Below are 26072 nucleotides of genomic sequence, written 5' to 3' on the forward strand. Positions count from 1 at the left end.
ATAGAAAATTGGGAAAAAACGATAGGTAAGGGTACATAAAAAATCTCAGCTATTAAAAAATAAAAAACATAATCTGCTTTAAACATTGAAGGCATCTCTAAATAGATAAGATTTTAAAGATTTTTTAAATATTAAAAGATCTTTTTCATCACGAATATATTGGGGAAGGGCATTCCACCATAGGGGACCTGTCACTGAAAAAATATCTGCCCTTCTAGTACCAATAATCTTCAAGGAAGGAACTGAGAGAAGGTTTTGGTTAGAGGAACGATATCGAACTGCTGATATCGAACCGACAGACCAGAATCCAGCAAATACGCCCAGTACCTTAACGTTTCCCTTAACTGTATCCATGACATCTTGTTTGTCTGTCTTGCCTGTTTAGATTGTAAGCTCTTTCGAGCAGGGACTATTTTCTTACTCTTTATGACTCTGTACAGCGCTGCATGCGTTTGGTAGCGCTACAGAAATAATTATTAGTAGTAGTACCTTAATCTCGCTGCAGATTGGGATCTGAACCCACAAATGGATAATGAAATAATAATAATAACTTTATTTTTGTATACCGCCATACCTCGAAGAGTTCTAGGCGGTTCACATTAGTTAGACAGAGATTACAAGTGGTTACATATCAAATTGATCATAGAGTTGCAAACAGCAGGAGAGAGTAGTTACAAGTGGTTATATATCAAATTGAACGTAGAGTTGCGAACAGCAAGGAGAGAAGTAGGGGGGAGAGGAGGGAGACGGGGGAGGGGAGTAGTTCAGAAGGGGGGGAGGAGGAGGATAGAAAAGGGGCATTAAGGATCTTGGTCTCGGAATAGGTGAGTTTTGAGTAATTTTCTAAAGTCGAGGTAGTTGTAGGCCTTGAGGACCATTTGGGCTAGCCAAGGGTTTAATTTGGCGGATTGGAAGGTTTTGGCGCAAGTAGGTTTTGTTGAGGAATTTTTTTGAGTTGCATAGTTTTAGGGAGGGGAAGGCGAAGAGTTGAATTTTACAGGAGTTCTTATAGTTGTGGTTAAGGGTGAAGTGAGGGGTGATGTAGCTTGGGGATAATAAGCCCTACAGACTGTCGATTCCTACATAAGAATATCTCTGGATTCAGTTGCATTCTTAGCCCCTAAGCCATAACCAATGAGCAATCCGAGAAAGGTGAGAGCTGAGTGGATCTAATGACTTGAGTTCCCCATGTATTAAAGGTGGCCAGAATTTAAATGTCATCTGCATAAATGTATGGACCCGGTCCTAGAGATTTTTAATCGGAACTGCCAATGGTGTTACAAAGAAAATGCCCTGGGGCCTGGCAGCTGCTTCAGCGGTCTGAGGTCATTGCTCATGACTTCATGGGATCAGTTGTCTGAAGGCTGCATCTGTTGGGTGTGTCTGTCATTCAATGCAACAGAAAGGACGGCAGAGGGGGAAACAAGGAGGGGAGGGAGGAGAGAGAAAGACGGAGATGCAGAGAGAGGAACTGAATGAGTGTGTGTGTGTGTGTATGTATGTGTACAGATGGAGGGAGGGAAAAGGAGCCATGATGGACAAGATATCTATGCGATATCACCAACATCAGGAATATTGTAAGCATTCCCTTCCTCCCTAAACACATAAAAATCCTAAACAAAACGAGATACACTAGCCTCTCACACTCTCCCCCACCAAAGAAACAGAGCTGGGGGTGCTTTCCCTTGCCTCAACGGTGCCTGTGGAAACTATGCCCAAACTTATCCCATTCTCCCCAATACACATAGTGTTTTCAGACTGAAATTCATATGGCAGACTGGAAGAGGGAGGGGTGAGTCAGAAAAACAGCCCCACACACACACACAGAAAGGAGAAGAATGAGGAAACCCAGTTAGAAAAGGCAGTTATGAGGAGGAGGCCCAAAGGCTGACATCGTTGCCTGGCAACCCTACTGTAGGCCTCAGTCCAGTCCCTATCACAACATGGTGCGGGGTCAGACCTTCCACTGGGAGGGAAGGGAATAGCAGCAAGATTTTTCCTTAACGGGTGGCGAGTGTCATGTTGTGGGGGGAGAAGGAGTCAGGTGGTTAGAAGTCCCAGAAGTTGCAAGAAAGCTGTGAAACCTGACCCTGGACGCATGGTGGAGAGGGGCTTTATGCCATCCGGGGCTAGACAGGCCAATATGTAAGAGCCTACTGCAGGGGTGCCCATACTTTTTGGGCTTGTGAACTACTTTTAAAATGACCAAGTCAAAATGATCTACCAATAATAAAATTTTAAAAAAACACAAAGCACACTGTACGCAGAGAAAATGTTAATAATCATTTATATTCCGGGGGTTTTCAAAGAGGTCAAGGCAGATGACTTTATGCAATGTCACCTCAGTAACAACTATACAAAAATAGACAAATATACCCCCTCCCTTTTTACTAAACCGTGATAGCGATTTTTAGCGCAGGGAGCTGCACTGAATGCCCTGCGCTGCTCTCGATGCTCATAGGCTCCCTGTGCTAAAAACCACTATTGCGGTTTAGTAAAAGGGGGCCATAGAGCAAAATATAGACAGCAGATATAAATTCTCAAAACGATCACATTTTGATCACTAAATTGAAAATAAAATCATTTTTCCTACCTTTGTTGTCTGGTGATTTCATGAGTCTCTGGTTGCACTTTATTCTTCTGACTGTGCATCCAAAATTTCTTCCCTTCTTTCAGCCTCTTGTATGCTTCCTCTCCTCCAGACCTCATTCCCTCCCCCCAACTTTTTCTTCCTCTCTCCCTGCTCCCTCCCCTTTCTTTCTGTCTCCTTGCCCCCTTCTTTCTTTCTCTCCGTCTTTCTTTCTGTCTCCCTGCCATATCAACTTTTAGGCCTCTAGTGCTTCCCTCAAATGGTGTTGATCATTAAACTGGAGTATTATAATTACCCCAGCACCACCCTTCCCAAGAATCTTGCTGTAAAAATGCTAAATTGGACATCCTCTCTATAAATCCTTAACTCTGTTTCATCTGTGTGTGGCAATTTTAAAAAGACATTTACTCAAACAAATGGAATTATTTGAAAATGGCCCATTCGTCATCCCTGCAGGTAACAGCACACATCGATGCTTCTTGAACTGCGTGGCGCTGTCAGAATCTAATGGTTTTCTTTGACTACATCTGCTCTTCTTGTCCCCAGAAGCCGCCTCCCTGTCTGTCTGTCTTGAGGTTAAGCTGCCTTACACCCTGAGGGAATAAGAACTTTTGCTGGAGACGAGCGGGAAGGGGAGAGTTCATGATATGAGTTTGTTTCTCATGTAACCACAACGGGAAAACTCTTAATAGCTCAGGCCCTCTTCTCTCCTAGTCAGGGCAGGGCCCGGCTTCAACCTTCCCTGCATTTCTAGGAAACATGATATCTACAATAGCTAGAAGGTCTTGGGGCAAAACTCCAGATGTGGACTTTTTGTGCAACACCCCCTTCACTCACACACACACACTCTCTCTTCTTTATAACCCTCCCTCCCCTTCTGACTACTTGTAGATCCAGCTGCTGCTATCAAGCTAGACTTAACAAAGTTGCCTTTGTAAACCTGAGCCCAAGATAGCAAACAAAGCCTCACCCTCCCAATTCATCCTCCCTAAGGCAAAGGGAAAAGCAGAGCAGGACCCCATCACTCTTAAAAAAAAGTATAGTCTGCCGTTTCCAATGTTCACAGCAGGTTACAATTCACGTGCACAATATTATTAAAACAGTAAAACTAACCTACAACACACGCAAGTAACAGAGTTGCCATATTACATATCAATTTCATCAATATCATCGCTCCTTTATCACATAAAAGGTGTCTTTTTCAGCGCTTTCTAAATGGCAGCATGTTAGAAAGTCAGCCGTAGAGCGTTCCCCAACGTTGGCTCCGCTACAGAAAAGATTCGTCCGCGAGGGTCACCTCACCGATTTTCCAATCTTAATGCTCTAGTTCAAACTTTTTTAGCTCCGACACACTAAATGGAGCAAATATTTTTCATGGCACATTATAATTGAAATTATAAAATTGCAAGACCAACAAAAATTTAAATTTGAGAGTTATTTATTTAAATTAAGCTATATATGGGTAATTGTAACAACGGTGAAACTAAGTGGTCTTTTTATGCGCTAACCAAATATAATGGATGTCTTAGCATTTAGCATGCGCTAATCTTTAGCGTACGCAAAATCGGTTCGCATACCTTAATAAAAGGACCCCTAAAATAGACAGAATAGAATTACTAATCAATGCGATGGATGTACTTGTTTTTGAGTGCAAATTAACTCCAAACGCGACAACAGTCGACAAGCAAACACGCATTTCATCATCCACCATTTGCAGTCGTTCCTTTTTTTTTCGATTTAATTTCTGTCAGAGCTGAAAATCCAAGTTCGCAAAGATAAGACCATCCAAACCTTCGTTGCTTTGTTGCTGAAATTGGGATAACTACTGCATAAAAAATAAAACTAAAATGACTTGCCATTAGTTTTCAAGGCCCAGTCGCGTCAAAGAATGATGCTTGTCTGGGTTGTATCCTTACGCACACAGACACTCATAACATTGACTCTTAAGTATGTGACGTACATGTCATTTATTCTAGTGTATACTTATGAAGGGAATTTTTTCTAAATGAAGTACAATTCTGGCATCTCTTTCGGGGCACACCCGGAATCTCTTTGGGACACAGCAAACTGCTCTAGATCAGTGGTCTCAAACACGCGGCCTCCCAGGGACTATTTTGCGGCCTGCGATCTCTCCTGCCTAAAGCAGGGGTCCCCAATCTGCTTCCCTTCCCACTGCCCTCCCCCAAGCCACCGCAATCGGGGAACAGGCCAGCGCCCGAGGTCTTAGCTCTCCCTGCATATCTTCCCCAGCTCCGAGCCGACCAATTCTCGCCACCCGACGTCAATTCTAATGTCGGGGAGGAAGTTCCAGGCCAGCCAATCGCTGCCTGGCTGTCCCAGAAGTTCCTCCCCGATGTTAGAATTGACATTGGGTGGCGTGAATTGGTTGGTCCCGCGCTGGGGAAGATAAGCAGAGAGAGTTAAGACCTTGGCACTGGCCTGTTCCCCGATTGTGGCGGCGGCAGCTCGTTCCCTGATGGTGGCGGCCTGTTCCCCGATTGTGGCGGCGGCAGCTTGTTCCCCGATTGCGGCGGTGGCGGCCTATTCCCCGATTGCGGCGGTGGCAGCCTGTTCCCCAATGGTGGTAGCTTGGGGGAGGGCAGGGAGAAGTAAAGAAAGAAAGGGGGAACAGAGAGACAGAAAGAAAGAAGGGAAACGGGACACAGACAGAAAAGGGCATGGAGAGAGGAAGGGCGGACATGCAGAAAGAAAAAAAGAAAGAAAGGGGGCACGGAGAGAGAGAGAAAGACAGACATTTAGAAAGAATGGGGGCATGGATAGAGAGAGAAAGAAAGAAGGGGGCAGGGTGAAAGAAATAAAAAGTTGGGGGAGGGAAGGAGACAGATGCCAGACCAGGGGAAAGGAAGGAAGGAGGGAGGGAAAGGAAGGAAAGAAAGAGATGTCAGACCATGGAAATAGGGACAGAAGAAGAGGGAGATAGAAGGAAAGGTAAGACATGGAAACGTAGATTTTGAAAAGAAAGCAGAAAAATTTAATATTAAGTTAATGCCAAAGATGGATGCAAATGAACATTCATCAACATAATTCCTTTTCTGACTGGTATTTATATTGAGTCCCTGTATGCCTTTTTAACAAAGATGGATGCAAGGCAGAAAGTGAAGACGGAGAGAAAACCAGTCAAAGGACAAGAAGACCCTGGAAACACAGTTAAACGCACAGAAAAATAAAGTCACCAGACAACAAAGGTAGGGAAAATGATTTTATTTTCAATATAGTGACTGAAATGTGTCAGTTTTGAGAAAGGAAAGATATTAAACTTTAAATGTGAGGGCTGCAGAAAAAATAGGGTACTTGGAGGGCCGCAGAAAAAATAGTTAATGACAATTTTGCATGAGGTAAAACTCTTTATAGTTTATAAATCTTTCCTTTAACTGTTAAAGGAAAGATTTATAAACTATAAAGAGTTTTACCTCATGCAAAGTTGTCATTTCTTTAATAAGACATTAACTAGTTTTTCTGCAGCCCTTCAAGTACCTCCAAATCCAAAATGTGGCCCCACTAAGGGTTTGAGTTTGAGACCACTGCTCTAGATGGAGGATATAGCGCCAACAGCGCAGCTCGAGTTACAGGTACTTCATTCCTCAAAGGTTGAGTCCTGCACTAAAAAAAAATCTGAAATCTAAAAAGGGGAAAATGTCCAGCTGAAGTGGTCAGAGCTTCTGGGCTGCCGCTGACATTATGCCTGAGTATTCAGTACTGAACCATGTCCGAGCACAGACATTGACTATCCGAGTTATGGGGCCGGCTGTCTCTTAGGTCAGTGTTTTTCAACCTTTTTACACCTATGGACCAGCAGAAATAAAATAATTATTCTGTGGACCGGCATCGGTCCGTGGATCGGCGGTTGAAAAACACGGGGCTAAGTCGTGGGCCAGACCCCGCCCATCTCTACCCAATCTCCACCCCACACCCCGCCCCCATAATAGTACTAATTGTACCTTGCACGTCCCGTGCCTCATCTGGAAGCCTTCAGATGCGACGTCAGAGAGAAGGCTTCTGGTTCAGGCGCAGGATGCCCATAGGAGCCAATGCCCATGGCTTTGTGCACTGAATCAGTTAGGAAGAGGGAGCTGGCTCGAAGATAACGCCGCATTGATCGCACCGTGGACCGGCGGTTGAAGAACACTGTTTTGGGCCTGATGCACGTGCTGGCTCTGTGGACCGGCAGGAAATTTCTGTGGACCGGCACTGGTCCATGGACCGGTGGTTGAAGAACACTGTCTTAGGTGGTTAAGTGCGATATTCAGCACTTAACATAGTAACATACATAGTAGATGACGGCAGATAAAGACCCGAATGGTCCATCCAGTCTGCCCAACCTGATTCAATTTAAATTTAAATTTTTTTTTTTAAATTTTTTCTTCTTAGCTATTTCTGGGCAAGAATCCAAAGCTTTACCCGGTACTGTGCTTGGGTTCCAACTGCCGAAATCTCTGTTAAGACTTACTCCAGCCCATCTACACCCTCCCAGCCATTGAAGCCCTCTCCAGCCCATCCTCCACCGAACGACCAGACACAGACCGTGCAAGTCAGCCCAGTACTGGCCTAGTTCAATATTTAATATTATTTTCTGATTCTAAATCCTCTGTGTTCATCCCACGCTTCTTTGAACTCAGTCACAATTTTACTCTCCACCACCTCTCTCGGGAGCGCATTCCAGGCATCCACTACCCTCTCCGTAAAGTAGAATTTCCTAAACCCCCCCCAAGTGAAACCGGATAAAGACAGCACTTTGTTTTATGTGGTTTGTCTGGTTATTTAGGCATTTAACTGCATAAGTGGCGACTCCACCACTAGACTGTTCACAAAATAGCCAGCTTTAAATTTAGCATCTAGAGCTTAATTCGGCAACATTAACCAGTTTTGGGTCGTTGATATCTGCGGTTAGCCCTGCTCAAGTGATTTAACTGCCAGAAGCCTCTCCTGTGCGGTTTATTGACTTTGACTACAGTAAATAATAGGAAGCCCGCGGAACGACTGTAATAACAAAGTTGCACAGTCAATACACCTTCCTCCGTGCTGTCTCAGACTGACAGCAGGGTAAACCAGTATAAACCCAGTACAGAAATCAAAAGGAGACACAACCAGAAGATCTTTGCAATTCAAATAAGGCTTCAAATCAACAACTTAAGACCATAAGAATAGCCTTACTGGGTCAGACAAATGGTCCATCAAGTCCAGTAGCCCGTTCTCACAGTGGCCAATCCAGGTCACAAGTACCTGGCCAAAACTCAAAGAGTAGCAACATTCCATGCTACTGATCCAGGGCAAGCAGAAGCTTCCCCCATGTCTTAATAACAGACTTTTCCTCCAGAAACTTGTCCAAACCTTTTTGTAAAGCCAGCTACGCTAACTGCTTTAACTACATCCTCTGGCAATAAGTTCCAGACCTTAACTTTGAAAAAAATATGTCTTCCTACTCGTTTTAAAAGTATTTCCCTGTAACATCATCGAGTGTCCCCTAGTCTTTGTAATTTTTGACGGAGTGAAAAATCGATCCACTTGTACCCGTTCTACTCCACTCAGGATTTTGTAGACTTCGATCATATCTCCCCTCAGCCGTCTCTTTTCCAAGCTGAAGAGCCCTAACCTTTTTAGTCTTTCTCATACGAGAGCAGTTCCATCCCCTTTATCATATTGGTCGCTCTTCTTTCAACCTTTTCTAATTCTGCTATATCTTTTATGAGATAAGGAGACCAGACTTGAACGCAATACTCAAGGTGAAGACGCACCATGAAGCGATACAGAGGCATTATAATATTCTCAGGTAAGAGCGGGGTCTAAGTAGAAACATCATTGCACACACATACCGTACATCTTTCCCTCATCTGACAAGATGATTTTGCGTCGGCCGCAGGGCGGGTAAATGGCCAGAGCCTCCTGGAAACTCTGTTCGATGTCTGGACTCCAGACTCCTTCAGCTTCACTGTCCAAGCTCTTCTCCATGGAGTCCCCAGCGCTCTCCGTGGAACTGCCACCCTCACTCCAGCCGCTGGGATCCATCTCTCTGGCCAGAAGGAAATAGTCAGGGAGGGTGTGGAGAGGCAGCTACTGCGGGGAGGGGGGGGTGGATCCTCCAGGTCTTGGGAATGGGGGAGGTGGTGGGCCCTGAAACACAAAGACAAAAGCATGAAGGTTTAAAAGGGACACCAGGTTTCCCTTCCTCACAGAGGTAACTCTCCACCAATGGGACCGCCCCCACCCCAGCTATGGGGACTGAAAGAGGAAGAGCCAGGGGGATCACCGAGTTCAGGGGTTGGATGTGGGTTTAGCAACTCCAAGGCTTTGCATTCAAATTCCACTGAGGCAGGAACAACATCCATTCCAGTCTTGGAAATAGCTGCAGTCATATATAATTGTCTGGTATTTGTTTATGAATTATTTTATGATATGTTGTTATCAAGTAAAACAATTGCTGTGTAATTGGGGTTTTTTTGGGGGTTTTCTTTATAAATCTTTATTAATTTTCAAATCTTACATCAAGTGTATAATAATCAATCAGAAAATTTTTAACAAATCACTTGACAATCTTACTTATAGTCCTTAAAATATATAAAAGAATCCCTTCCCACCCACCCATTTATTAATAATAATTGTAATTGTGTAATTGTTTTTAAAACTGTTTGTGTTTTGTACACTGCTGAATATCAAAAAAAGTCAATCCAATCCATGGGAAGAGTGACAAGTGCATGGAGGGGTTATCACAAGGGACCCCAAAACAGTGACAGAATCCACACAGTCTGAGGTGGGCATAGAGGACCCTCAACTAGGAAAAGTTGAAGGAGAAAACCAATGTGACTGGAAACTGTGTGGGCCTCGTAGCTCTACAAGGAGGCCTGTCAAAAAAATGGGCTGGGGGAGAAAGAGAGGAGGAGGAGGGGAGAAAGCAGGAGTGCGGGTCATGTCAGTAAGAGACTGTCAGATTCTGAAGCTGGGCGTGAAACTCCTGCTCTGAGGAACCAGATCCACAGCTCAGGAGGGAGGGAGAAGAGGCTTGTTTATCTCCTAGAGTCCAGATTTGCTTTAAAAGTCAAACAGGACCAGGAGATTCAAGAACTGGTGCTAAATTAGAAAAATCGGCACCACTTCTACTGCAGGGCTGGGAGAGCAGGTGACTTGCTGGGTTGAGGGTGAGACTCTCCCCATGTGACAGCGACAGGGCCTCCCTCTAACTGTGACATGCCAGCAAATGCACATCCCTGTGCCAGTAGGGAGGGGGAGGGACTGGCAAATCCTCTCCTATGTCTGCTCTGCTACCCTGCAATAATTTCCCCCTTTTTTCTGTTTTCCTTACATCCAGGGCTGGATTTTCCTATAGGCTAACTAGGCTTCAGCCTAGGGCCTCAAGATCAAGAGAGGCCTACATTCAAATTGTTAGCAAAATTAAAATTACACTATTCTAAAAACAGTGAACACTAAAACACTGAACCGAAAATAAGGAGAAATTTATCTGAATTGAATTTGGTTTAATATTCAATGTATTAAATATATTTAATTTAATAGAAAATATGATAATTTTTATTGCGTATTTTATTTTCATAGTCAAAGATTTTCATTATTTGAATTTTGTTTCTTTGTAAATGTTGTGTATTATGTTTGATTAGTTATTGTTACAAGTACTATATATGGTGCTGAGAATAAATGTCCAAATAAGTGTTCTCAACTTTTTTTTATTTGTTATCCGTGTCACATTTTTTATAAAGGTTAGTATCAATAACAACATGTTTCATTTAACATATTGATATATATCACAGTAATGATGTATTTTATTATCTCTCATGTAATTTACAAACTTAAAAATGGGAGGTGAAAGGGCCTCATAAGTGGAATAGCCTAGGGCCTCTTTTCATCTAAATCCGGCCCTGCTTACATCATTATAAATTATCACAGTTATTCCCAAGCCCTCCAAGAATCCCCCCCCCCCCCACATACATACAAAATTAGGATAGAGCTTTAGGAGCAGAACTGAGTTCCAGGATTGCCTTGTGAGACTGGCACCCTCACAGACCTTTAATAAGAAACATCGCCAGAAACCCCAAGTTCTGGGACAGGACCACGTGGTTACCCAAATGGGCTACAAATCAGGGGGTCAGGGTTCAAACTGTATCCCTGCCACTAATACCCCTTGTGACCTTGGGCAAGTGAGCCCTGGGGGGAGGGAATAGAATCCAGCGCAGTTAAGATTTCCTCTCTGGATCTGGCATCCTCTCTTTAATCCAGACGTGGAGTTCCCTAATCTTTAGCTCTGCTTTGTCTCAGGTACAGAATTAAGCTGGAGGCTCTCGGGACAGGGAGAAACCCTCTCCCCCGAACCTAAACATAACTCATCTTAAGACTTCTGCTAAAGGCCTGAGCTTAGTCCAAAATCCCCCCCTCCCCACCCACACTTTCTGCCTCCCTCTGTGAGGATTTAGCACCAGTGGGATTTGCAAACATTTGAACCCCATCAATTTGTCACCTGTTCCTCCCCCAGTGGTTTAAATCCCTTAAAATCTCCTCAGAAGGTGACTCGGGGGTTCTAGTTGGGTGCCGAGGGATCCATTCCTCACTCCCAGACAGCCAGGCTCCGGTTTTCCTTAAAATGTAGGCCTTCCAGTGGGGACCTGGGGAAATTCGCATTAAGACGAACTAATTATTCATAGTCTATAAGTCAGGCCCACTACTTGATTTAGAAAACACAGCAGCAAGCATTATAAAGAAATGCACTTTCTAAAGAGCTTGTGGAAACACCCCAGTAATTCTATATTATTTCTATAATTTCTCTTCTGCCCTGTTGTCCCCAAAGGGCTCAGAACAGCTTACAGGTTATTCCTTTGGTGGCATCCTTAGCTAGGGATATGGATCGGTGGGCCTCATTATATGTGTCTTGGATGGGGCGCATGGAGGTTATTAGGATGTTGGTCTTACCTAAGTTCTTATATTTTTTTCAGGTTTTTGCCTATAGAAGTCCCTAGACAGTATTTTCTCCGATGGCGGCGGAACCTTTTACGTTTCGTGTGGGGCGGTAGACGGCCCAGGGTGGCTCAATGGGCCATGTTCAAGTTTAAAGCAGAAGGGGGTTTGGGAATCCCTCATTTGGAGCATTACTACCGCGCGGCTCAGCTCCGAGCGGGAGTGGAGTGGCATGCGCCATCTTTGAAGTTGTGGGTGCAGGTAGAGCAGGGGGTTTTGAGTGGCTCGGGGGGGGGGGGCTCGAACCCTTGGGTCGCTTATGTGGGGGGACTTGGGGGCACAGGAGTTGGGGACCATTTCTAACCCGTTTACTAAACGGACGTTGAGGGTATGGAAGGGAGAGGCTAGCAAACTCCTGGGTCAAAGTAAGGGGTTGCATCATTTATCATTGTGCAATGCCTCTGATTTTGTACCGGGCAGAGATGGGGGGATATTTGTGCGGTGGGCAAGGAAAGGGTTGCAGTACTTTGGCCAGTTTCTAGAGGGGGAGTCCATTTGTGCTTTCCCGGAGCTCCAAAAGCTATATCAGCTTGATTCTAAGGACCTCTTCCCGTATCTACAAGTGAAAAGTTATTTGCAGAAGGCTAAAAGGGCCGATGCTGCAGCTTACAGTTGTTCCGACTTTGAGCAGCTTTTGGGGTCCCCAGTGCGTAGAGGTTGCATTTCACTGTTGAATAAATGGGTGCATCAGGATCGGGACCGGAAGCCTCCGTATTTACTGGCTTGGGAAGGGGACTTAGGGCAGGTGTTTGAGGCATCTCTGTGGGAAACTATTTCGTCTAGGATACACCATTTAGCTGTGGCCCCTATGTTGGTGGAGAATCCGCTTAAAATGCTGGTGCGCTGGTATCTCACCCCAGTGATCCAGAGTAAGATGTCCGCTACGGGCACGGACTTCTGTTGGAGGGGATGTGGGCAGCGGGGAACATTCTTTCATATGTGGTGGAGTTGCCCCTCCATTCAAGACTTCTGGAGTCAGGTGTTTAAGGATGTGGGGGCTCTCCTTCAAGTGCCCCTCACGGAAAGGGCGGAGGTGGCTTTGTTGGGGTTTCCCTCTGGAGGGGCAGATGACACTCAGGATAGACTGGTACGATTGGCCTTTACAGCGGCTAGGCTGACTGTGGCTCAACACTGGCGCAGTACCGCTCCACCTACTTTGGCTCTAGTGCGAGAGAAATTGGGCTGGGTGTGTGAGAAATATCGGCTCTCGGCCTTGTTGACTAGACAATGGCAGCAATATCACGATATTTGGGGGAGATACCTGGCAATGGAGGGTCTGGATGTGGATACTTCTGGTGCCAGCTGAGATACTGGATCCGGCCCGGATGGGATCTGTGGGGGTTTGTCTTATTGGGGTTCTGTGATCTTTTGTCCCCTTCTTTTCTGTTTTTTTCTTCTTTTCCTCTCATTGGGGTGCCATCGAGCCTACTGGTGGTGTTCTTGGGTTTTCGGGGGGTGCAGGGTGCTGTCACTAGGGGGGTGGGGTGGGGGGGGGGGGGGAGGGGGAGGAGGGTGACATCAGGGGTTTTGTTGTTATGCAGACTGCCTGCCTGTATTGTTGTTGGATTTTCCTGATGTTTTGCTGTGCTGTTTTTTTCTTATCATAAATAAACAATTGCAAAAAAAAAAAACACACAAAAAAACATGCACATTATATAGCTGACAGGTTACAAATTGGCATAATTACAGAACAAGTGTACAATACAAGCTTGTGCTCTGACGTGATCCAAACTAGGGATTTAAACAGGATTATCCATGCAGCCCAGAAGTATTTATTTATTCATTGAATCTGCTGTATTTCATGGGGTGTCTTAGCCACAATAAACTTTACTGGCCCCAACTGTAGCCGAAACCCCTTCACTACACCTGAATAAAATTTGGGGGGAGGGTGTGTGTGGATGCTTCACCCCAGTCTGGACCCAAGTGTGCACAAGGGGGACCCTCAGCAATCACCAGGTGTTTAAACTAGAGAGTTGCGCGGGGACAGAAATCCCACCCATCCCCGTCAGGATCCTCTCCGTCCCCACCAGGATCCTCTCCGTCCCCACCCATCCCCGCAAGGAAATACCTCCATCCCCGCCTGTCCCCATAAAAAGTAGCAATTACTTCTGACAGGATCATCAATTCCACAGTTTCTTTTGTGTTTGCGCTGCTGTTTTCCTTGTGGAATCTCTTTGGTGGAACCCTTTTTTGGTTTTCTGTTCAGGTAATTAACTTATAAACCCCCTCTTTTACTAAGGCTGACGGGTCCGTTATATTATATGTACGAACCCCGCTTCCAAAGCCTTCCATCCCTGTGGGAGTCCCGTGGGCCAGAGGGGGGTCCCCGTGGGAGTCTCGTGGGTTAGGGGAGATTCCCGCGATCCCTGTTCCCATGCAGACCTCTAGTTTAAACACTTATTTTCAGAAGGGGGGGGTGTTGTTTGTTTATAATATATGTAAATGCACAAAGTCTGCTCAGGGATAAATGGACAGACACAAACCAGAAGTACCAGTAAAATGGTGGGGTAGCCCTGTTAGCCCACTTTTAAAGGTATTAAGTTAGCCCAATAGAAAAAGCATTACCTTATTTCACTTATGTTTTATTTTTATATAATTTACCTCTAAAAATGAGTAAAATCTCCAGCTCACCAGACAGACAGGGGAGTTCAGATGTCTGTAAACCTCTAAATCTTTCTTAGAAACATCAACGAGGGGTTGCAAAACTTCTCAGAGGAGACAAAGGAACCAGTAAGACATCCCCTCCCCCAACAGCAGGAAGCTTTGGGGGGTGGGGGGGGGTGGAGGGCTCCGTCTCCCCCACCCCAATAAACTCAACACCAGCCGGGTAACGTTTCATTAAAAACAAACTTATTCGCACATCGCAAATCAATCCAACACAATCTAGGGGAAACTTTTGAGATTCTTCCTCCCCCGACCCCAGCCCAGGGGAAAGTTTTACAAAATAAATCAGATTCCAGCCCCCCCTTAAAAGTCCTTTAGAAAGGGGGGGGGGTCTCCTAACACCACAAGGTGACTTTCAGCAAAGTTATTACCACCATATCCCGACCCGAGACTACAAACTTAGGGGGGGGGGGGGAAACTCACAGTTGGATCCCACCTTTCTGCCTCTGGAACGAGGGGGGCAGCCTTCCTCCTCCTTAGCGACCGTGACAGGCTCCAGTCTGGGGTGGGGGTCTGCCCCCTGGGAAATGGAGGCTGCAGCATGGTCGGGCTGGTGCACAAGAAAGGAGACGAGGAAGAAGACCCTCCCACTCCCCCCTGTCTTCTGCCAACAAAGGGTCCGTCCTCTCTCACCCCCCATCGACCCCATTGCCCTCCCCTCCTCAATGGGAAGAGCATGGAGGCAGGGAACACAGAGATGGAGGGGAGGGCAGGAAGCCGAAAAATGCCAAAAATGTTCCCAGCAACTCCCCCCCCCCATGACATTGGAGAGGGGGAAGGGATGCTCAGACAGAGAGAAACTTTTGGCCTTACCTTAACAGGGGAGGGAGAGGAGAGCACACCAGGAAGGGGGGAGTGGCTGAACTTTGGGGGCTCACAAGGCTGGGGAAGGAGGAGAGCAGGGCAGCCCCTGGGCTGGGACACGATCTTAGCAAAAAAAAAGGGGGAAGGGGGTGCTCGGCTCTTGCTGTGGGCGGACTGCCTGGTATTTTGGAGAGCTGACAACTTTTCCAGGGAATCCCAGGAATGGAGAGAGACTCCAAGGGAAGGAATTCAGTGACTGAGGGGCACTATAGGGGCGGAGCCGGGAGGGGAGGGGAGGAGCTATGAGAGGGGGCAGTCATCAGGAGCTAAGATGATGCCATTCTCTCCCCCTCCAAGCAACGGCAACTAAAAATTTGGGAGCAGCGGGGGGACAGTTTTTCTGGGCCCCCTCCAACAACAAAACGTGTTCCAATCAGTGCCAGAGCAAATGAGAGGCTGCAGGTGCCACTATCCCCCACCCCAGGGCACTGCTGGCAGGAAGCTCACACGGCCAGTCACTGTCAAAGTGTCTCCCCCTTCCCCAGGCTCACACTTCCTGAAGTCACTATTGTCCCCCTCCCCTAACCACTGGGACACTACTGGAAGTTAGCTCAAGCTACTGGAGCCACTCTCAGCGTGTCTCCCCCCCCCCCCCCCCATCTCCCACTCAGCTCTGCTGGGAGGAAGCTCAACTGATTAGACACAGATCTTAGCCAATCTTAACTGTGCCCTTTGGGTGTAACATAAATCCTAGAAACGTGACTCATGGTCCAGCTGGGAAATGAACTCCGCTCCCCCCCGTCTAGAAAACCACAATCTAGGCTTCCGCAGAGGTCTCTGGGGTCCTAGGATGGCAGCCACAGTGCCAGGGTGGGCTGAGGTGCCCTCTGACTGGCCCAGTGTCGAAAATCGCTCAGAGGGTGACAAAAAGAGGGGAAACTCCCCGTCTCTGAAAACTGCAGAGCTTGGGGGGTGGGGGGTGGGGGTCAGTCTTTTATCCCCTCTCAGAACAGAAGGAAACTGCCCTATCCGCAGTCTAATTTGGATAGTTTGTCTTATGCTGCCCTCCTGTGGCACTTTGCATTATTGCACTAGGGAAGGAGCCCCTCGCCCTCCCCTGGGCAAACCAGAAGGGGAGATGGGAAAGAGACACGCAGGGGCTGGGAGAGCGTGTGGGGGGGGGGGGGGGGGGGGGGAGAGGGGAGGAGACGCTGGGACCCGCGTGGGATGTCTCTCTGTGACGCCCCCCGGCCCAGGGTTCGCGTTCTGGAGTCAGAACTGAGGCGGTTGAGGCTTAAAAGAAAACTGCGCAGGAGTTGCTGAACCGCTCAGGGAGTTGTCGGGTAAAGGGAGCGGAGGGTGGGGGGGGCAATAAGGGGGAGGGGGCTGTGAGGGTACCCCAGTAAGGAGAGGGAGGGGAGGAGGGAGGGATCCCCTGAGAAGGAGGGAGGGGGAGGCTCCCAATGCGCTGAGATACCCCAGGGGGCGGGGCTTTCGTGGCGGGGTAGGCGGGGCTTCCGGCTGTGCTCTTTGCCTCGCGCTCACTGCTCTCCTCTCCTCTGCTCAGCTCTGGGACCTCTCCACCCCCGCCCCCCCGGGATGCTGCTGCTGCTGCACTGTTTGGGGCTGGTGCTGCTCGGGTCCCGGTCCTGCTGCAGCCCGGCTCTCCTGCCGCGGCCCATTCAAGCCATGGAAAGCCTGTTTCGGGACCTCGGACAGTTCCTGGAGGACGATCAAGTAAGGCGATGTCTGGGACCCTCCTCCCCATTTGCACCCCAGGAGGTATCGGGGGAGGGGGGGGGGAAGAACCATCCTCCCTCCCTCACCACACCCAGTCTGGGGCCTGGGAAATCATCATCCCCCAGTCCTTCCTATCACCTCTGGACTCAGTCTCACTCACTCTGGCAAAGAAGAGGGTTTATAGTAGAGAATGACACGGTGACAAAATTCATCCCCGTCCCCGCGGATAACCGAGGGAAACCATCTCCATTTCATTCTTTAAGGAGAGAGGGAAGAATCAGAGTATAATTGGGCACAGCCACTGACCCGCAAGCTTTGCTTTGAAGAATGCTGGTGTAGAAGGACTGAGGTTGAAATAGATACTAGAAAATGACATGGGATTATTTCCCGCGGTTATCCGCGGGGACGGTGATGAATTTTGTCACCTGTCATTCTCTAGTTTATAGCACAGTCTCTGCTTGATTTACACCAGTGGTCTCAAACACGCAGCCTGGGAGCCACATGCGGCCCACCAGGTACTATTTTGAGGCCCTTGGTATGTGTATCATAATCACAAAAGTAAAATAAAACAGTTTTTTGATCATATGTCTCTTTAACTATAAATTACAATATTATTATTAAAACTTAGCCAAAAGGAAAGATTTATAAACTATAAAGAGTTTTACCTCATGCAAAATTGTTATTTCTTTAATAAGACAGTAACTATTTTTGCTGAGGCCCTCCAAGTACCTACAAATCCAAAATGTGGCCCTGCAAAGGGTTGGAGTTTGAGACCACTGATTTACACAAACAGAAATCCTGAAACCCGGGGGGGTGAGGCGGGTTGGGGGGTGGTATCTTCATCTGTGCCTGGAAGGGTGGGGACATTTCCACTAAAAGATGTTGGTACAGCCTGTTCTCTTTCCCCTTCAATATATCTGCAGGAAGGAACAGACAATGAACAATCCTTTGATTATTCGGTGGACTTCAACCAGCTCCCCCCCAATTACCACAATGAGGAGCATAAGGAGAGAAAAGTGGGCAACGCCACTATTTTCAGCCACAGGAAGATTGACAAGGTGAGGGGGGGGAGAGGAGGAATAGATACAGATGCTGGGAGGGGATGAACAAGGTGAAGAAGAAGGGATAGAGGAAGATGAAGAAGGTGAGGGACAGAGGGAGGAATAGTTATGGATGCAGGGATGGATGGAGAAACAGCTACTGTCACTGAGAAATGGACAAGGTGAGGGGTAAAGACTCAAACCTGCCTTTTTCCAAGTTGCTAAAGATAACGTTGTCTCTTTATATATAACGGTCATTATGTCTGTTTTCTTCATTCCAGGATTTATTACATAGGGTCTCTTTCACATAATATTTTTTATTACTGGCACGGAATTAGGAAAATTTATTTGCTTTACATTCAGGTACTCTAGCTTTTTCCCTGGGGCAATGGGGATTAAGTGATTTGCCCAGGGTCAGAAGGAGCAACGTGGGATTTGAACCCAGAACCTCAGGCTGCTGAGACATAACCACCTCTCATTCTCTTGCCTGGCAGATGACCAACAACCGAACAGGAGAGATGGTGATTTCCCGAAAGACATTCACCTCCATAGAGGAGGGGGACCAGGGCCTCATGGACCGCTGGAAGGTGAGGTCAGGGACCTGGAGGTCCCTCTCATATCCTCCACATATTAAATCACAAAATGCGGATATTGTGCACTCCAGATGTTTAGTCTCCCTTCTTCTGGAAAAGTGGAATCTAACACTTTGCTTCTGGAAAAGTGGAATCTAACACTTTGCTGTTTGCAATATAATTCATCATTTTATATGGAAATGTCCTTAGAGGCTGTTTCCATTTCATCGATGAGGATTTGAAAAAGCAAAGAAAGGGATCCACTGGAGTAGTATTACAGTGAAGGAGAAGAAGGAAAGGAATGATAGCAGACTTTGGAACAATAGTCACTGTTATCATGTTTCCCCCAAAATAAGACCTACCCCAAAAGTAAGCCATAGTCCGACAGCAGCAGTGTTTTCCCCTGCCCCCGCCACACAGCCAATCCCCTGCTGACCCTCCCATCTTTCCATCCCATCTGAACCCCGCTGACCCTCCGACCACGATACCTACAAAAAGCGTCAACAGCACTCTAAACAGACTGCTTCATGGCCTTCTCCCGCCGGGGCATTCCCTGTGCTGCATCACTGATAATGTCATCAGTAATGAGGTGCACGGAAGGCCCCGGCGGGAGAAGGCCGCAAAGCAGCCTGTTTATAGTGCTGCCGATGCTGCTTTTTGGAGAGAGGTATGTAGGTCTCAAAATCGGCAGGGTTCAGATGGGAGGGAGAGCTGGAAGGATGCGAGGGTCAGCGGGGATTCAGCTGCTCGGTGGGGGGCTGCTCAAGGGTTCTGCTGCATGGAAGGGAGGGATAGAAGCTGTGTAAGGATTCTGCTGCACGAGGGATAGGAGGGAGGGATAGAAAGATGCTGCAGAGGGAAGGCACAAGGGGATAGGTGAGAGGGGAGGAACGATGCTGCACATGTGGGGGAGAGAAAGGAAAGAGGAAGGATTGGGGTGAAGGAGAGGAAGGGAGAGATGATCTTGTACATGAAAAAAATAAGATCTACCCTGAAAATAAGACCTAGCGTGTTTTTTGGGCCCTAAATTAATATGACACTGTCTTATTTTCGGGGAAACATGGTATATCCTGGTCCATCATAAGCAGATATTTTTCTCTGAAGGTGATGGAAATGTCATGTTTTATACCTTGGCTTCTCTGTTTGCATATCATTTAGCTTTCCAAGGTTTACACAGCACCTGGCAACTGGGATTCAGCATATACAGAAAAGGGAGGAGAGCGAGCATGAGATCTTTCTCACCCATGATGAAACCACGTGAGACATTCGCACGCGGACAAACCCGCCCAGACAATCGCGCGCAGGATGTCAGTGTGCTGGATTTCAACACTATTTTAAAACATTCCAAGGGGGGGATGTGTGTGGGGACTCCCCCCCCCATTACAGAGGAAACAACCTTTTCCCCTGTTTTGTAGGAAAAAATTACTGTTTCCTCTGTAATGGGGTTTCCCCCCAATGGGAGCAGCAACATTTATAAATAAAGTGGGGGGTTCCCCCCCCCCCACACACCCTCAGAGCGCTTTAAAATAGTGCTAAAAAACCAGCACGCTGATGTACTGCATGCGATTGTCTGGGCGGGTTTGTCCGTGCGCGCTTTGACTGGATACACCCATGGCCACATACCCTTCCTTTTCCACTGCATCTATTTTTCCCTATTTTCTCAGATCTTGCATTGAAAATGTGCCTCCACCCCCCACCCCGTGGCTCTCACCCAACTGCTCTAGATGCCAGCTGATGAACATAAGCCAAAGACACTCCCCTCTCCAGCTGTTAAATTGAACATTTAGGCTCCCCTCACCCACCCTATGACCTTTCACTGAACAACTTTGGCGTCAGTTATGTTAAATTTTAGCGGGTAGTGATTGCAGAGATGTCCTTTGTCTCACTGGACATGCTTGTGTGTTTTCCAGAAGAATCAGGAGAAAGAGAGGCACCACTCCGATAGACTTCAGGCTCTGAGAAGGCCTCTGAGGACCCATCAAGAGTTGGTACACCCACGACTCGCTTTTGTCATGATGCAAATTCCTCAAACCACGAGAGCCAAGCTGCCCAATACCGACATGTTCCTGGAGCTCAAGCGGGAACTTCACCGGCAAAGTATGGCAGCAGAGCCAACCCAGCAAAAGCTGGTCCCACAAGCCCCAGCACTGCACGAGTACCAAAGAAGTTGGCCAAGTCTCATAGGCCTACTGAGGAGAGTGTTTACTTTTGATAGATAAACCAGTTGTATTGTATGCATGTCCTGTGAGGTAACACAGTGCAGTGGAGTCTGGAAATAAAGATGTTAACGGCTGAGAGCCAATGAAGTGAAATGATGTGAACGACAAGCACAGGTTAAAACAGACACACACCCCACATTTCCTTCAAGCAGTCACCCAACCTAATCTCAGATCCCACAAGAGAAAGCGAGGTGGAGCTGGACAGAGTGTCTCCCATTAAACTCAACTGTTTTTCAAGAGAAAATGTAGAGTATTTTGAGAGGTCAATTAAGGAAACAGTGGCTTAATTGTAAGGGTAAACAACTAGTCGTGAAGAGGAAAGCACTCCCAGCTCTCCTTATTATATATCACCACTAGTCTTTAAGCCCATTACATTAACGGGTGCTAGAATATATGTCTGTCTGTCTTCAGCACACACCTCCCCCCCAAATGTCTCTCCATGGCCCTCTTCTGTCTTCCCCCCCAGAGCAAAGCTGTCTGTCCCCAGCACACCTCCCCCCAAAGCAGCCTCCTTTCCCTATCTCTCCATGGTCCCTTCTGTCTCCCCCCAGCACACCCCTCCCCCCAAAGCAGCCCCCTTTTCCTCTCCCGCTAACTCTCTCTCTGGCCCCCTTTGTCTTTCTGTCCCTCTCCCTGCTCCTGTGTCTTTCTTTCTTTCTGTCATTTTCCCCACTTCCCTATGCAGCAGCAACAGCATTTTCCTCCTATCCCCCCCTTTCCTGTGCAGAAGCAGTAGCAGCATTTTCCCCCACCCCCCCCTTTCCCTTCTCTTACCTTCTCTTCCCTGCTCCGTTCGGCCCCTCCCCCTTTTTTTACTGCCGTCGATACGGCCTGCTCCTGACCCTCCCACTGCCGACAAACCTCGGAGCTCCAGCGGCGTAGACAGCACTATAAACACGCTGCTTCGCGGCCTTCTACTGCCGATTTCCTCTGCCGCATCTGTCTCCGATGATGTCATCAGAGACGCGGCAGAGGAAATCGGTAGAGAAGGGCGCGAAGCAGCGTGTTTATAGTGCTGTCTACGCCACTGGAGCCGGGAGGCGACGGAGAGGGCAGGGGGTGCTAGCGGCCGGCAGCCGCCACTCCGCAGGTGGAGAGCAGGGAAGGGCCCGCCTGCGCACTTGTCTTGCCTCGCATGAGGCCAGACTGTAAGCCGCGCATGCGCACTTCCTATGGGTCGCTACAGCTCACGGAAAACCGGCGCACGCATAGGAAGTGCGCATGCGCGGCTTACCGTTTTATTATATTAGATGACAAGGGCAACTCAGCATCCACAGACATGGTGAAGACAACAGACGAACCCAGCCATTGAAGCATATCACTCTTCCTATCTCTAGGAAAAAATCATTTTTAAGCCTGATTATGTAAACACACATGTTTGTTATTCTGTGTCTGTCCACAGGAAACAGTAAAGAATCACAGGACTTTTCTTGGTATTGGTGTAGGGCTTAAAACCCACATAAATAACAAAATTGAGGTATGGGAAGAAAGAGAACAACATGAAAACCTGTCTTCATCTTCAACAGAACCATTGTCAGACACATAGACACATCGACATCCAAACCAGCTTTCGTTTTCTTTAAAACAATTATCAGCTATATAGACATTCATCCAAACCAGTCCTTATCTTCACAAAACCATCATCAGACACACAGACATTCATCCAAAACCAGCTCTCACCTTCTCCAAAACCATCAAAAACCATTACAAATTGTCAATAAAACCATCAAGACACAGACATTCATCCAAACCAGCCCTTATTTTCACCAAAACATCATCATATACTGTATGTTGATATTCATACAAACCAGTAACTCACCTTCTCCAAAACCACCATCAAGAGGTTGACATTCATCCAAACCATCCCATGCCATCATACCAGCTCTCATCTTCAAGAGCATGGTGAGTGGGGTGTAAGACGGGATCAAATTTTTGATTATGTGGGGAACGCAGAGAATTGGTCAAGATTGTGAGGAAGAGTGGGAACTAGTTAGGAGAGAAAGAGCCATGACTAGGTAGCAGCACATCTTAGAGTCTTGGGCTTGAGGAAGTGGTGGTGGGAATTAGAGTATATTGAGGGGTTTAACCCAGGACAAGCAGGCAGCATATTCTCATGTATGGGTGACATCACCGATGTCACCCCGGTATGGACCACTTTAAAAGTGCATCGCCACTTTAAGAACATAAACATAAGAACATAAGCATTGCCTCTGACGAGTCAGACCCTAGGTCCATCACGCCCAGCAGTCTGCTCCCGCGGCGGCCCTTCAGGTCAATGACCTGTAGTGATCTATTACTCATTATACCCTTGGATCCCCTTTCCCTTCAAGAACTCATCCAATCCCTTTTTGAAACCCAAAATCGTACTCTGCTCAACCACCTCCTCTGGAAGCGCATTCCAAGTGTCCACCACCCTCTGGGTGAAGAAGAACTTCCTAGCATTTGTTCTAAATCTATCTCCCCTCAATTTTTTTGAGTGCCCTCTAGTTTTTGTTGCCCCCGCCAGTCTGAAGAATCTATCTCTCTCTACCTTCACCATACCCTTCAGATTTAGAAAGTTCGCGATAGCACAAACCGTGCATGCGCGAGTGCCTTCCCGCCCGACGTAGGGTGCGCGGTCCCTCAGTTTATTAGTTTACACGGAGCTAAGAAGTCGTGTTTTTCAACAGCTGTTGAAATCTTTTTCTCCGCTGCCTTCCCACTCTCTCCGGATTTCTGACTTTTTAATCAGCTTAGCCTTTCTTTTCTTTTGTTAATTCGTTTTAGTAAAAAAGTAAAAATTTTTGTTTTTTCCCTTTCGCGGGTTCAGCCCGGCAGGGCCTGTTCGTCCACCTTGGCCTCCGACTTTAATTTGGCCGAGGACGTCTTTCCTTCAATGTCCCACCTGCAGACGGGCTTCAAAAAGTGTGGACGTTGTGCTCGCCCTATCTCTGTAACACCTGCATCGCTGGTGTCTCGTGTTTAGGGCCCGAGCACCGTCCTGAAACCTGTTCCTACTGTTCATCGCTGCAGAAGAGGACTCTTAAAAATCACCTAATTCAGCAGCGTCTCCTCTTCGGTGTTGCAATGGATGGCGATTTGACACCGCTGCCGACAGTGGCACCAGCCAAATCGACACCGCACCACTCGACATCGGTGGAACCATCTTCGGTGTCGAACACTTCAGTGAGTAAGCTTCCCCCACCCCCCCTGGGGCTCAGGTCAAAGCAGCAGTGAGCCAAGTCCTGCCAACCTCAAGAAGACCCAAAAAACGCTCCGCTCTGATTTCAGTGAGTGCCTTGACATCGGCATCCTCTTCACTGGAGCGTAGAGCCGCACCGATAGTACCGGCAAAGAAGCCAGCGGTACCGGTGCTTAATATGAAGCAACAGATTCAGGAGTTGCTCAGAGAGGATGTTGCTACTAATCTGCAGCCAAGTTTTTCCCATGTCAACATCGACTCCCCCGGTGCCAGTCCGGTCTGAGCGTTCGACACTGGTTGTGCTGGCGGTAGAGTCTCCATCGGTGCCGCTACTTCTTGTGAAGGAACCGACACCTACAACTCACCGGCACTGGTTATTTTCAACTCAGACATCACCTGACTCGACGCCGGTCCGGTCTGGAAAGGCATTGCAGAAGTTGAAGCATCTTGAGCCTTCGGTACCAGTTACTCGACACCGACTTCTAACAATGCATGATTCAGACCTCTGTGAGGATTCAGATCAAGAACCTGTTCTATCTGAGCATGAAGGTTCTTCAGATGAGGATTCTATTCACCAGCCTTCTTAAGAGACTCCTCTTTTGTCTGAGAAATCTTCCTTCTCCAGATTTATGCAGGAAATGTTTGAGACCATGTCCATTCCCCTTCAAGCTGATTCTAAATGGTCTAAGGAGTTTCTGGATGCTTTAGATTATGATCAGCCACCTAAAGAACTCCTCAGGCTCCCTATTCATGATATCCTACGGGAGACCTTTTTCAAAAATTTTGAAACGCCACTTACCATTCCAGTGGCTCCTCGTATATCTGGATTTTCAGAAGGCGTTTGACAAGGTTCCACATGAATGAGTACTTTGGAAAATTGCGACCCATGGAATCGAGGGTGAAATATGTGGATTAAAAACTGGCTGGAGCATAGGAAACAGAGAGTGGGAGTAAATGGACAATACTCGAACTGCAGGGTTCGGTGCTTGGACTTGTGCTTTTTAACATATTTATAAACGATCTGGACATTGGTACGACGAGTGAGGTGATTAAATTTGTGGACGATACAAAGTTATTCAGAGTACTAAAGACACAGGGAGATTGCGAAGATCTGCAATGTGACATAATCAAGCTCAAGAAATGGGCATCAACATGGCAAATGAGGTTCAACATGGGTAAGTGTAAAGTGATGCATGTCGGTAACAAAAATCTCATGCACTAATACAGGATGTCCGGGCGGTACTTGGAGAGACCTCCCAGGAAAGAGACTTGGGAGTTCTGATCGACAAATCGATGAAGCCGTCCGCGCAATGCTAGGAATGATAAAGAAGGGGATCACAAACAGATTGGAGAAGGTTATGCCACTGTACCGGGCCATGGTGCGCCTTCACCTGGAGTACTGCGTCCAGCACTGGTCGCCATACATGAAGAAAGACATGGTACTACTCGAAAGGGTCCAGAGAAGAGCAACTAAAATGGATAAGGGGCTAGAGGAGTTGCTGTACAATGAGATATTGGAGAATCTGGGCCTCTTCTTCCTTGAAAAGAGGAGACTGAGAAGGGACATGATCGAAACATTCAAGATACTGAAGGGAATAGACTTAGTAGATAAAGACAAGTTATTCACCCTTTCCAAGGTAGGGAGAACGAGAGGGCACTCTAAAGTTAAAAGGGGATAGATTCCGTACAAACGTAAGGAAGTTCATAGAAACATAGAAGATGACGGCAGAAAAGGGCCACAGCCCATCAAGTCTGCCCACTCCAACAACCCTACCCCCTTGAATTTACCCCCCTAGAGATCCCACATGTGTATCCCATTTCCTTGGCCTGAATCACCTGAAGTGGAAGTTCATTCCAACGATCGACCACCCTTTCGGTGAAGAAGAACTTCCTGGTGTCGCCATGAAATTTCCCACCCCTGATTTTCAGCGGATGTCCTCTTGTGGCAGAGGGACCTTTAAAAAAGAAGATATCATCCTCCACCTCAATACGGCCGGTGATATATTTAAACGTCTCTATCATGTCTCCTCTCTCTCTACATTCTTCGAGTGAATATAGCTGCAATTTATTCAGCCTTTCTTCATACGGGAGGTCTTTGAGTCCCGAGACCATTCTGGTGGCCATTCTGTGAACCGACTCAACTCTCAGAGAGTGGTGGAAAACTGGAACGCTCTTCCGGAGTCTGTTATAGGGGAAAACACCCTCCAGGAATTCAACACAAAGTTGGACAAGTTCCTGCTAAACTGGAATGTACGCAGGTGAGGCTGGACTTATTTAGAACACTGGTCT

The 26072-nt window shown here is 47.2% G+C and overlaps 2 protein-coding genes across 13 annotated transcripts in view; one reads left to right on the forward strand and one right to left on the reverse strand.

Moving 5' to 3' along the window:
- The window catches only part of TEAD2 (TEA domain transcription factor 2), a 30560-nt gene extending 14964 nt beyond the window's left edge, over positions 1–15596 (reverse strand). Inside the window, exons 1-3 of one of the 10 annotated variants that reach the window (XM_033961753.1) lie at positions 15041–15596; positions 11070–11214; positions 8422–8719 (exon numbers count right to left, since the gene is read on the reverse strand). In XM_033961753.1, coding sequence (XP_033817644.1) covers positions 8422–8614 — 193 coding nt within the window. In that variant the 5' untranslated portion in view covers positions 8615–8719; positions 11070–11214; positions 15041–15596. Of the gene's footprint in view, positions 1–8421; positions 8720–11069; positions 11215–14164; positions 14581–14650; positions 15010–15040 lie in introns of those variants that run through there. The other 9 variants (XM_033961760.1, XM_033961759.1, XM_033961752.1 and 6 more) reach the window with 9 other exon arrangements.
- A 142-nt stretch (positions 15597–15738) lies between these two features.
- On the forward strand, positions 15739–20677 carry DKKL1 (dickkopf like acrosomal protein 1). Of its 3 annotated transcripts, none has more exons than XM_033961762.1 (5): positions 15739–15864; positions 16599–16768; positions 17695–17829; positions 18306–18398; positions 20294–20677. In XM_033961762.1, exons 1-5 carry the CDS (start codon positions 15813–15815, stop codon positions 20600–20602), a joined length of 759 nt encoding a protein of 252 aa, XP_033817653.1. In that variant the 5' UTR covers positions 15739–15812; the 3' UTR covers positions 20603–20677. The 3 variants fall into 3 exon arrangements, with proteins under 3 accessions (XP_033817653.1, XP_033817652.1, XP_033817654.1); XM_033961761.1 differs by having other exon boundaries at positions 15777–15951; XM_033961763.1 differs by lacking the exon at positions 15739–15864 and adding an exon at positions 16220–16374.
- The last annotated feature ends 5395 nt before the right edge of the window (positions 20678–26072 follow it).

This window comes from Geotrypetes seraphini, chromosome 10, assembly GCF_902459505.1.
Source record: "Geotrypetes seraphini chromosome 10, aGeoSer1.1, whole genome shotgun sequence".
In the NCBI taxonomy this organism is placed as follows: Eukaryota; Metazoa; Chordata; class Amphibia; order Gymnophiona; family Dermophiidae; genus Geotrypetes; species Geotrypetes seraphini.